The 12,557-nt window shown below is 36.8% G+C and overlaps 1 protein-coding gene across 3 annotated transcripts in view; it reads left to right on the forward strand.

Moving 5' to 3' along the window:
• Window positions 1-12,557, forward strand: part of UBR1 (ubiquitin protein ligase E3 component n-recognin 1) — a 239,617-nt gene that overhangs the window by 152,898 nt on the left and 74,162 nt on the right. For 2 of the 3 annotated variants that reach the window (XM_037834169.1, XM_037834167.1), the window contains exons 16-19: window positions 9,718-9,779; window positions 10,061-10,171; window positions 11,059-11,124; window positions 11,384-11,485. In XM_037834169.1, the coding sequence (XP_037690097.1) occupies window positions 9,718-9,779; window positions 10,061-10,171; window positions 11,059-11,124; window positions 11,384-11,485 (341 nt within the window). The remainder of the gene's footprint in view (window positions 1-9,717; window positions 9,780-10,060; window positions 10,172-11,058; window positions 11,125-11,383; window positions 11,486-12,557) is intronic. The other variant, XM_037834168.1, reaches the window with a different exon arrangement.

The raw sequence follows: 12,557 nt of genomic DNA on the forward strand, positions 1-12,557 counted from the left end.
CTCCTTGTAACCTATACATTACTTTTCCTGTCTCTATGAATTTGCATGTTCTAACTATTTTATACAAGTGGAATCATAAAACATCTGTCTCTTTGTTTCTTTTTTGTTCATTTTTTAATTGGGTTGTCTTTTTATTGTTGAATTGTAAGAGTTCTTTATATATTTTGGATATTGGGCCCTTATGAGATATATGATTTGCAAATATTTTCTCCCATTCTGTTAGTTGCCTTTCACTTTCTTGATAGAGTCCTTTGACACGTAAAAGTTTTTAATTTTGGTAAAGTCTAATTCATCTATTTTTTCTTTGTTGCTTGTACTTTTGGTGTCCTATCTAAGAAACCATTTGCCTAATCCAAGGTTGTAATTTCCTTTTTGAGTAATATCTCTTTTTCAGGTTTTGGTTTTGTGTTATTTCTTCCTTAAATGTTTGATATAATTCATTACCAAATCCATTGGGACCTGGAGTTTTCCTTTGAGGGAAGGTTTTTGATTATAGATTAATTCATTTAAAAGATACAGGGGATTGAGATTTTTAATTTCTTCTTCAGTCAATGTTGGTAACTTTTGCTTCTCAAACAGTTTGTTCATTTCATCTGAGTAATCACATTTTGGGGGCATATATTTGTTCATAATTTTTTATCCTTTTAATGTTTATAGGACCTATAGTGATATTCCCTCTTTCATTCCTAATATTGGTAATTTATATTTTCTCTTCTTTTTTTTTTTATTCTCACTAGAATCTTATCAATTTTATTAACCCTTTCAAACTGCCAGCTTTTTTAGCTTCATTAGTTTCCTTTATTGTTTGTGTTCCTATTTTACTGATTTCTGTTCTTTTATTTTTTTTTCATTAGCTCATCTTTTACTACCTTCTTAGATTCTTGATTTTAAACATATCTTGTTTTTAATATATGGTTAAAAAATTTTTGAACTAACTTTAGAATTAGAGTACAGCTGCAGTAGTAGTACATCTGGGTCATCCTTGGGATTGGTTTCTGTTGGCTCCATTTTTTCTTTACTCTGGGTGACATTTTCTTCTTTCTTTGCACATCTAATAACTTTTTGATAAATACTAAATATCATGGCTGAGAGAGGATATAGATTCTGGATTCTGTCATCCTCCTCAGAAGAGTGTTGATTTTTAATTTGGTAGGTAATTTAGTTATTGGTTGATCACCTTGAACTTTGGTTTTAACTCTTTGTTAGCTCAGAGCTGTGAAAAGCCCACAGTGTTTCCAAATCTCTCTAAATTGATGAAATTCAGCTCCAGACTCTGTCACCCCTGTGGATCTTGTTAGGACTTGGTTGTAGGCCTTGCTACAGAAGGTCTACAGTAGATTGTACACTAGGGCATAAGCTTTATTCCTAAGACACAAGGCAGAGGTATGAAGAAAGTGTTAACGAAGTCTCTGTTTTGTCTGGACCACAACTACAACATCCATATACACTAGTTGGCATCTAGTATCTGTTCTGTTTTCAACCCTGCATCAGCTTCTCTCTGAAGAGCCTTGGGAGTCTTACTCTGTGTGTTTGCAGACGAGTATTTAGTCAGAGACCCCATAGGGTCTTCTTTTTTTTTTTTTTTTTTAATCTTCATTTTATTGAGATATATTCACATACCACGCAGTCATACAAAACAAATCGTACGTTCGATTGTTCACAGTACCATTACATAGTTGTACATTCATCACCTAAATCAGTCCCTGACACCTTCATTAGCACACACACAAAAATAACAAGAATAATAATTAAAGTGAAAAAGAGCAATTGAAGTAAAAAAGAACACTGGGTACCTTTGTCTGTTTCTTTGTTTGTTTCCTTCCCCTATTTTTCTACTCATCCATCCACAAACTAGACAAAGTGGAGTGTGGTCCTTATGGCTTTCCCAATCCCATTGTCACCCCTCATAAGCTACATTTTTATAGAATTGTCTTCGAGATTCATGGGTTCTGGGCCGTAGTTTGATAGCTTCAGGTATCCACCACCAGCTACCCCAATTCTTTAGAACCTAAAAAGGGTTGTCTAAAGTGTGCGTAAGCGTGCCCACCAGAGTGACCTCTCGGCTCCTTTTGGAATCTCTCTGCCACTGAAGCTTATTTCATTTCCTTTCACATCCCCCTTTTGGTCAAGAAGATGTTCTCCGTCCCACGATGCCAGGTCTACATTCCTCCCCGGGAGTCATATTCCACATTGCCAGGGAGATTCACTCCCCTGGGTGTCTGATCCCACGTAGGGGGGAGGGCAGTGATTTCACCTTTCAAGTTGGCTTAGCTAGAGAGAGAGGACCACATCTGAGCAACAAAGAGGCATTCGTGAGGAGGCTCTTAGGCACAATTATAGGGAGGCCTAGCCTCTCCTTTGCAGCAATCGTCTACCCAAGGGTAAAACCTATGGTAGAGGGCTCAACCCATCAAACCACCAGTCCCCTATGTCTGTGGTCATGTTAGCAACCATCGAGGCGCGGTAGGCCAATACCCCTGCATTCTCCACAGGCTCCTCAAGGGGGCACAACATATTTTTTTCCTTGTTTTTTTTTTTTTTTTAACTTTTTTTTCTTTTTTAAATCAACTATGAAAAACAAATTAAAAAAAAAAAACATACAATAAAAGAACATTTCAAACAGACCATAACAAAGGAGTAAGAAAAAGACAACTAACCTAAGATAACTGCTTTACTTCCAACCTGTTCCTGCTTTACCCCAAGAAAGTTACATAATATAGCAACATTTCTGTGAACTTGTTCCTACTATATCCATCAGAAATTAACAGACCATAGTCATTCCTGGACATCCCCAGAACGTTAAATAGGTTATCTGTTCTTCTTGGATTATTGTTCCCCCTTACTTAATTGCTCTCTATTGCTAGTTCCCCTACATTCTACATTATAAACCATTTGTTTTACATTTTTCAAAGCTCACATTAGTGGTAGCATATAATATTTGTCTTTTTGTGGCTGGCTTATTTCGCTCAGCATTATGTCTTCAAGGTTCATCCATGTTGTCATATGTTTCACGAGGTCGTTCCTTCTTACTGCCGTGTAATATTCCATTGTGTGTATATACCATATTTTATTTATCCAGTCATCTGTTGAAGGACATTTGGGTTGTTTCCATCTTTTGGCAATTGTGAATAATGCTGCTATGAACATTGGCGTGCAGACATCTGTTTGTGTCACTGCTTTCCAGTCTTTTGGGTATATACCGAGAAGTGCAATCGCTGGATCGAACAGTAACTCTGTATCTAGTTTTCTAAGGAACTGCCAGACTGACTTCCAGAGGGGCTGAACCATTATACAGTCCCACCAACAATGAATAAGAGTTCCAATTTCTCCACATCCCCTCCTTCATTTGTAGTTTCCTGTTTTTTAATGGCAGCCACTCTAATCGGTGTTGGATGGTATCACATTGTGGTCTTAATTTGCATCTCTCTAATAGCTAGTGAACCTAAACATTTTTTCTTGTGTTTCTTGGCCATTTATATTTCCTCTTCAGAGAACTGTCTTTTCATATCTTTTGCCCATTTTATAATTGGGCTGTCTGTACTATTGGCATTGAGTTGTAGGATTTCTTTATATATGCAAGATACCAGTCTTTTGTCAGATACATGGTTTCCAAAAATTTTTTCCCATTGAGTTGGCTGCCTCTTTACCTTTTTGAGAAATTCCTTTGAGGTGCAGAAACTTCTAAGCTTGAGGAGTTCCCATTTATCTATTTTCTCTTTTGTTGCTTGTGCTTTGGGTGTAAAGTCTAGGAAGTGGCCGCCTAACACAAGGTCTTGAAGATGTTTTCCTACATTATCTTCTAGGAGTTTTATGGTACTTTCTTTTATATTAAGATCTTTCGTCCATTTTGAGTAAATTTTTGTGTAGGGTGTGAGGTAGGGGTCCTCTTTCATTCTTTTGGATATGGATATCCAACTCTCCCAGCTCCATTTGTTGAAAAGACCATTATGACTCAGTTCACTGAGTTTGGGGGCCTTATCAAAAATCAGTCGGCCATAGATCTGAGGGTATATCTCTGAATTCTCAATTCGATTCCATTGATCTATATGTCTATCTTTGTGCCAGTACCATGCTGTTTTGACAACTGTGGCTTTATAATAAGCTTCAAAGTCAGGGAGTGTAAGTCCTCCCACTTCGTTTTTTCTTTTTTAGAGTGTCTTTAGCAATTCGAGGCATCTTCCCTTTCCAAATAAATTTGATAACTAGCTTTTCTAAGCCTGCAAAGTAGGTTGCTGGAATTTTGATTCGGATTGCATTGAATCTGTAGATGAGTTTGGGTAGAATTGACATCTTAATGACATTTAGCCTTCCTATCCATGAACATGAAATGTTTTTCCATCTTTTAAGGTCCCCTTCTGTTTCCTTTAGTAGAGTTATGTAATTTTCTTTGTATAGGTCTTTTACATCTTTGGATAAGTTTATTCCTAGGTACTTGATTTTTTTAGTTGCTATTGAAAATGGTATCTTTTTCTTGAGTGTCTCTTCAGTTTGTTCATTTCTAGCATATAGAAACATTACTGACTTATGTGCATTAACCTTGTATCCCGCTACTTTGCTAAATTTGTTTATTAGCTCTAGTAGCTGTATCGTCGATTTCTCAGGGTTTTCCAGATATAAAATCATATCATCTGCAAACAATGACAGTTTTACTTCTTCTTTTCCAATTTGGATGCCTTTTATTTCTTTGTCTTGCCGGATTGCCCTGGCTAGCACTTCCAGCACAATGTTGAATAACAGTGGTGACAGCGGGCATCCTTGTCTTGTTCCTGATCTTAGAGGGAAGGCTTTCAGTCTCTCACCATTGAGTACTATGCTGGCTGTGGGTTTTTCATATATGCTCTTTATCATGTTGAGGAAGTTTCCTTCAGTTCCTACCTTTTGAAGTGTTTTTATCAAAAAGGGATGTTGGATTTTGTCAAATGCTTTTTCAGCATCTATTGAGATGATCATTTGATTTTTCCCTTTCGAATTTTTAATGTGTTATAATACATTGATTTTCTTATGTTGCACATCCTTGCATGCCTGGAATGAGCCCCACTTGGTCATGGTGTATGATTTTTTTAATGTGTCTTTGGATTCGATTTGCAAGTATTTTGTTGAGGATTTTTGCATCTATATTCATTAGGGAGATTGGGCGGTAGTTTTCCTTTTTTGTAGCATCTTTGCCTGGTTTTGGTATTAGATTGATGTTAGCTTCATAAAATGAGTTAGGTAGTGTTCCATTTTCTTCAATATTTTGAAAGAGTTTAAGTAAGATTGGTGTCAGTTCTTTCTGGAAAGTTTGGTAGAATTCCCCTGTGAAGCCGTCTGGCCCTGGGCATTTATTTGTGGGAAGATTTTTGATGACTGATTGGATCTCTTTGCTTGTGATGGGTTGATTGAGGTCTTCTATTTCTTCTCTGGTCAGTCTAGGTTTTTCACATGTTTCCAGGAAATTGTCCATTTCCTCTACATTATCCAGTTTGTTGCCATACAGTTGTTCATAGTATCCTCTTATAATTTTTGTAATTTCTTCAGGATCTGCAGTTATGTCACCTTTTTCATTCATTATTTTGTTTATATGCGTCTTCTCTCTTTTTGATTTTGTCAGTCTAGCTAGGGGCTTGTCAATCTTGTTGATCTTCTCAAAGAACCAACTTTTGGTGATATTTATCCTCTCTATTGTTTTTTTGTTCTCTGTGTCATTTATTTCTCCTTTAATCCTTGTTATTTCTTTTCTTCTACTTGGTTTAGGATTGGTTTGCTGTTCATTTTCTAGCTTCTTCAGTTGATCCATTAGTTCTTTGATTTTGGCTCTTTCTTCCTTTTTAATATATGCGTTTAGTGCTATAAATTTCCCCCTCAGCACTGCTTTTGCTGCATCCCATAGGTTTTGGTATGTTGTGTTCTCATTTTCATTCGTCTCTATATATTTAGCAATTTCTCTTGCTATTTCTTCTTTAACCCACTGGTTGTTTAGGAGTGTGTTGTTTAACCTACAGGTATTTGTGAATTTTCTAAGTCTCTGATGGTTATTGACTTCTAATTGTATTCCATTGTGGTCAGAGAATGTGCTTTGAATAATTTCAATCTTTTTAAATTTATTGAGGCTTGTTTTATGTCGCAGCATATGATCTATTCTGGAGAAAGTTCCGTGAGCACTAGAAAAGTATGTGTATCCTGGTGATTTAGGATGTAATGTTCTGTATGTGTTTGTTAAATCTAATTCATTTATCAGGTTGTTTAGGTTTTCAGTTTCCTTATTGGTCTTCTGTCTGGTTGATTTATCTATAGGAGAGAGTGATGTGTTGAAGTCTCCCACAATTATTGTGGAAACATCAATTGCCTCCTTTAGTTTTGTCAGTGTTTCTCTCATGTATTTTGTGGCACCTTGATTGGGTGCATAGACATTTATGATTGTTATTTCTTCTTGTTGAATTGCCCCTTTTATTAGTATGTAGTGGCCTTCTTTGTGTCTCAAAACATCCCTGGATTTAAAGTCTATGTCATCTGAGATTAATATTGCTACACCTGCTTTCTTTTGGCTGTAGCTTACATGAAATATTTTTTTCCATCCTTTCACTTTCAATTTCTTTGTGTCCCTGTGTCTAAGATGAGTCTCTTGTATGCAACATATTGATGGTTCATTTTTTTTGATCCATTCTGTGAATCTATATCTTTTAATTGGGGAGTTTAATCCATTTACATTCAATGTTATAACTGTGAAGCCATTTCTTGAATCAGCCATCTTGTCCTTTGGTTTATGTTTGTCATATATATTTTTCCCCTCTCTCTGTTAATATCCTTTATTGTACCCATACCGAATCTCTTTAGTACTGAACCTTTCTCCAAGTCTCTCTGTCCTTTCTTTGTTTCTCTGTCTGTAGGGCTCCCTTTAGTATCTCCAGTAGGGCAGGTCTCTTGTTAGCAAATTCTCTCAGCATTTGTTTGTCTGTGAAAAATTTAAGCTCTCCCTCAAATTTGAAGGAGTGTTTGGTGGATAAAGTATTCTTGGTTGGGAATTTTTCTCACTCAGAATTTTAAATATATCGTGCCACTGCCTTCTTGCCTCCATGGTGGCTGCTGAGTAGTCACTACTTAGTCTTATGCTGTTTCCTTTGTATGTGGTGAATTGCTTTTCTCTTGCTGCTTTCAGAACTTGCTCCTTCTCTTCCGTGTTTGACAGCGTGATCAGAATATGTCTCGGAGTGGTTTTATTTGGATTTATTCTATTTAGAGTTCACTGAGCATTTATGATTTGTGTATTTATGTTGTTTAGAAGATTTGGGAAGTTTTCCCCAACCATTTCTTTGAATACTCTTCCTAGACCTTTACCTTTTTCTTCCCCTTCTGGAACACCAATGAGTCTTATATTCGGACGTTTTATATTATCTATCATATCCTTGAGGTCCGTTTCGATTTTTTCAATTTTCTTCCCCATTCTTTCTTCTATGCTTTCATTTTCCATTCTGTCATTTTCCAGGTCACTGATTCGTTGTTCAACTTCCTCTAGTCTTGTACTGTGAGTGTCCACAATCTTTTTAATTTGGTCAGCAGTTACTTTAATTTCCATAAGATCATCTATTTTTTTATTTAGTCTTGCAATGTCTTCTTTATGCTCTTCTAGGGTCTTCTTCTGATCGTTTGTATCCCGTACTATGGTCTCATTGTTCATCTTTAGTTCTTTGAGTAGCTGCTCTAGGCACTGTGTCTCTTCTGATCTTTTGATTTGGGTGCTTGGGCTTGGGTTATCCATATCGTCTGGTTTTTTCATATGCTTTATAATTTTCTGTTGTTTTTGGCCTTGTGGCATTTGCTGAACTTGATAGGGTTCTTTTAGGATTTGTAGACCAATTGAAGCCCTTATCTCTAATTTATCAGATCTATAGCTTCTTGGAGTACACTTTCTCTAACTAACCAGCAGGTGGTGTCCACGAGCCACCTGTTCTCCACAAGCCAGTTCGCCCCTGCTTTGCCTTTGTGGTGAGTGGAGGAATGAGTCTTGTGGGGTCCAACTGCTGTACCAAGCTTGCGTGTGTAGTTGGTGTTGCCCGCCCTGTATATGGGGCGTATTTCTGGGCAGTCAGGGAGGCGGGTGGCTCTAACAATCAAATCTCCCTGGTGATCCTGGAGTTTTAAAGCTGCTGCAATAGTCTAATGCTTCAGTTCAGTCCTGCCACAGTTTGTCTCTGCCACTGACCCACAAGTTCTTGGTATTGGCATATGGCTCCTGAGACTTGCAGGTGGGTCCCTCTTCCAGGCTGTGCACCCCCTGGTCCTCTGTTGAGGGATGACTGTGCTATGTCACAGGTGAGTGCCCTTCCGCCAGGGCGGTTCTGGGCTGCTGGTCTGTATAGGGAGGCTCCCAGTCTGCTGAAATGATGGCTGAATGGGGCTTTGTTAATTCACAGTGCTCCACCTTCCCAACTTTAGGACAATCAGCTGAGGTTGCAGAGAAGGGTAATTACCGCGCCCAGTTTTGTGGTGTGTGCCTGTTATTTGAAGCACTTCCGTCACACTGGGTTGTCTGGGGCAGCTCTGGGCTATGGGGCTGGCGACGGGTAGGAGTGTTTCCTGTCCACCAGGATGATGGCTGTGAGCAGACACCCCCCTTTTCTTCGGAAGTTGTGGTGTTTAGTGAATTTTCTCAGCCACTGGATTATTTCCTTTTGTCTCAGAGCTCTCTTAGTTCTGCTCTTGTCTTAACCTGCCCAAATTGCAGGGCTTCTTAGAGTAATTGTTTTAGAAAAAGAAAAAAGGATTTAAAAAAAAAAGAGCCCTCCTCACAGATCTAATGGGTTATTGAAATGCTAAGAGACAAAGCAATTAGGGCCATTAAGGAAAGGTCCACAGGGCAGAGAGATCAGCTTTTCTTCGGGATTTGCATATGATCCTCAGGGCCTGAGCTCTGCCCTTCCCCTTTCTATGTTCACCAGAACTCCAAAAATCCTCTGCTTTTATTTTGGAGTTTTTCGTGCTGTTTTTTTCTATGCCTGTCTCCTCTCTGCTGGGCTGGCTGCTCTCAGATTCTCTGGTGTCTGGTCTCAGTCTGTCTATGGTTGGAGTTTGGATCAGTAGAATGAGTTTCCGATAAGGGCTGCCACTGCAGTTCTCCCTTCTCCTTCCCGGATCTGACAGCCCCTCCTCCCACGGGACTGAGCCTGGCAGGGAGGGGCGCGGGTCCCGTGGCCACAAAAACTTACAGATTTCGCTGATCTCAGCAGTTCCACGTTTTCATGAGTGTTGTATGAAGTATGCCCAAAGTCAGATTGCTCTGTGGTGTCCAGTCCACGCAGTTGCTGGCTTTCTACCTACTTTCCTGGAGGAGTAACTAAAACATACAGCTCATCAGTCTGCCATCTTGCCCCGCCTCCTTCCTAAGTAACATATTAAAGACATTTTACTCAGTTCTTGTTTTCATGTAATATTACATAACTTCTATTTTCATAAAAAGAAGTAATTGAAATTGTTTTCATTTATTTTGCTGATTGGTTACGATCAGAATGATAACATCTTGAGAGGCAGCATATCATATATATATCATATATATCACCTTGCATAATGTAGGACCTTAAATATGTTAATGGTAGTGGTGATTCAAAATTAGAAATCAAAAGTTTACACTCTAGAATGTCATTTCCAAACTCAGTACACGTAAGTTTAATAACATGTTTCTAAACTGACTGGATTTAATTACTTTCTCATTTTGTTTTCCTTTTTTTTTTTTTTAACCTTTAGGTCTTCATGTGCGTTTAAGCAGGCTAGGCGCTGTTTCAAGACTGCATGAATTTGTACCTTTTGTAAGTTACGCTGTCAAGTGTCAATTTGCTCATCTTCTTTTTTAAATACCTTTTGGTTGATTGGTAGGAAGGAAAAGAAAAATTTGAAACTTACCTGATTAATTCCTGTTATTAATTTTATGTCTATATAAAGAATATTGAAATCTGAATCACAGGGACTTAGAAGTCATCAGTACAAACTTTCATTTTTCGGGTGATAAACTGAGGAATACATAGAACCATAATTTTGAGAAACATCCAAGCCTTGTGAGAAATGATGAAATCGACCCTCTCTGTTTCAGAAGGATTTTCAAGTAGAGGTTCTAGTGGAATATCCTTTGCGCTGTCTGGTATTGGTTGCCCAGGTTGTTGCTGAGATGTGGCGAAGAAATGGGCTGTCTCTTATTAGCCAGGTATTGCAGTATATTATTCATATTTATGACTGTGTTCATTCCCTGACATTTATTTATTGCCTCTGGATTTTGTGGATAATTTGCTTTCTATTTTTTTGTGTAAACTCTTGGAAATGAATGTTCTAGGGACCACAATAGACACCACTTTTACCCTTGTTACTGCTTATTCTAGCTTAATTATGAGAAACTAGGGTAGATAGAGGATAGAATAAGTGAAAGCCAGTAGAACCACCACAAGCCTCTCATGAACAGGTCTTTTCTGAGGGTTATTACTTGAGGATCTTTAATCTTCCAACCACCTGTCTTAACTGAGGGCCACCTTATAATTTTTTCTTCTTTAGAGCAAATAAGAACTGCCTTTAAGGAAAAGCACCTTTTCCTTAAAGGTGGAGATTTGGTTAATGAGTGTAGCACAACATTATAAATGTTGTTAATGCTCCTGAATTATACACTTAAAAATGGTTAAAATGGCGAATTTTAGGTTATGTATGTTACCGTGATTTTTTTTTTAGAATGAGAAAATAAGGACCTGTAAAAAATCTCACTTGGGAGAAAAATGGTGCTATGAGTGAATGTAGAAATTGGTTTATCTTCATTGAAGTAGATATTTTAAATTTAAATTTAGGAGAAATAAATTATTTATTACATATGTTGAAAGGAATAAGTAATATTTATAGAACACTTTTAACTGAAATATTTTCATGCCATATTGCCTCACTTTTATCTTCACAAAGCCCTTAAAATGATTCCAAATTTGAAGTTATATTTTTCCTCTAAGGAGTTCTAGGGATTTCTAGTTTAGAGAGTTTTAAGAATAGGTTTCATTGGGAATTTTGCTTGTAATAAAGTAGTTCTTTTAGTATCATTTCTGCTTGTTTATTTTATAGGTATTTTATTACCAGGATGTTCAATGTAGAGAAGAAATGTATGATAAAGATATCATCATGCTTCAGGTACCTATGTAAATTACTTCTCATATTTATGTCATAGCCTTCCTTACTAAATTCCTTTGTAATAGTAAAGGATACTATAATTATTTTTTACTTTACTTAAGTTTTTCTCCATTAAAAAATTGAATAAGGTACATAGAAATGCAAGGGGCTGCTACATCATCTTCTGTAAACTCACTTTATAATTTTCTGACAGTCTTATTAGAGACAAAATGTTTATCCGTTTCAATCATGAGAATGTGTTGCTGCATTTCTTTCACAGATTGGTGCGTCTTTAATGGATCCCAACACATTCTTGTTATTGGTACTTCAGAGGTATGAGCTTGCTGATGCTTTCAACAAGACCATATCCACGAAAGACCAGGTAAGCAACAGAAACTATGGGAATAAATTCCAAAAGAAATACTATTGTTACAGTTTTAATCATATGTAAAAATTTTATTTCCTTGTGTGTACTTCCAAAAACCACATAGATACATTTGACATGCATATGTATCTACTCTTTTTACTCTGGGAAAATTAGAAAGCAGAGATAAACTAGGAGGAGAAGAAAAATCACATGAAACACTACTGCCTAGAGATTACCACTTTTGGTCTCTTGTTTGTTTTTAAAGCAAAAATTGGATCACTTTCTACGTGTTGTTTTATAAACTATGCTTAACAAAATATTATGACTTGGTTTTCCTAATCATTAAATAAATATACAACTACATCATCATTCTCATACTTTAATTCCCTGTTATGGAAGAGGTCTTTCTGGGTTATTTTCATCTTATGAACATAACTGTCTCTAAATGTCTGCATACTTGCTTAATTATTTTATTAAGATAACTTAGTTATGGATTTGCTAGATAAAGCAGTATACCTTTTCTTCAGGCTGTCAGAAAAGTAACTCCAATTTTTAATTGGTCTCGTTATGTTTTGCCACATCTCTATTGTTTTAATCTTTAAAGTATCAGATTATAAAGGTGCTCTTGACTACTTTGAATTTATGAAATCACATTACTTACTCTTTCAGATTAGAAGTCACTTGCAAGTGGCCAAAGAATAGGATAAGAAAATGCAAATCGAATTTTTAGTCATGTTTTATACTCACTTAGTGAAACCGAATATCTGATTTGATACAGTACTTACATAAGAGGTGTGTAAAGGAAGGGTATATTCTTATCTTAACTGAGGATATCTACTTTCTCATCAAACCAGGTAAGAAGGAAGCCAATAGCAGAGGAAGATTAGAAATTAGTTTGTTGACTTAAAGCTATATGGGGAATAATAGTGAAAACAATAGCAATATATAACATTTGTTACTGAGTTTTTATTATGTGCCACATATTGTGGACCTCGTTGAATTCAAAAGGTTTGACGCCAAACCTTGTTGATGTCAAAAAAGATAATTATTTTATCTCATAATGCTTTTGCTGTGGTCTAAAATAAAG

This window comes from Choloepus didactylus, chromosome 4 (genome assembly GCF_015220235.1).
Source record: "Choloepus didactylus isolate mChoDid1 chromosome 4, mChoDid1.pri, whole genome shotgun sequence".
Lineage (NCBI taxonomy): Eukaryota > Metazoa > Chordata > Mammalia > Pilosa > Megalonychidae > Choloepus > Choloepus didactylus.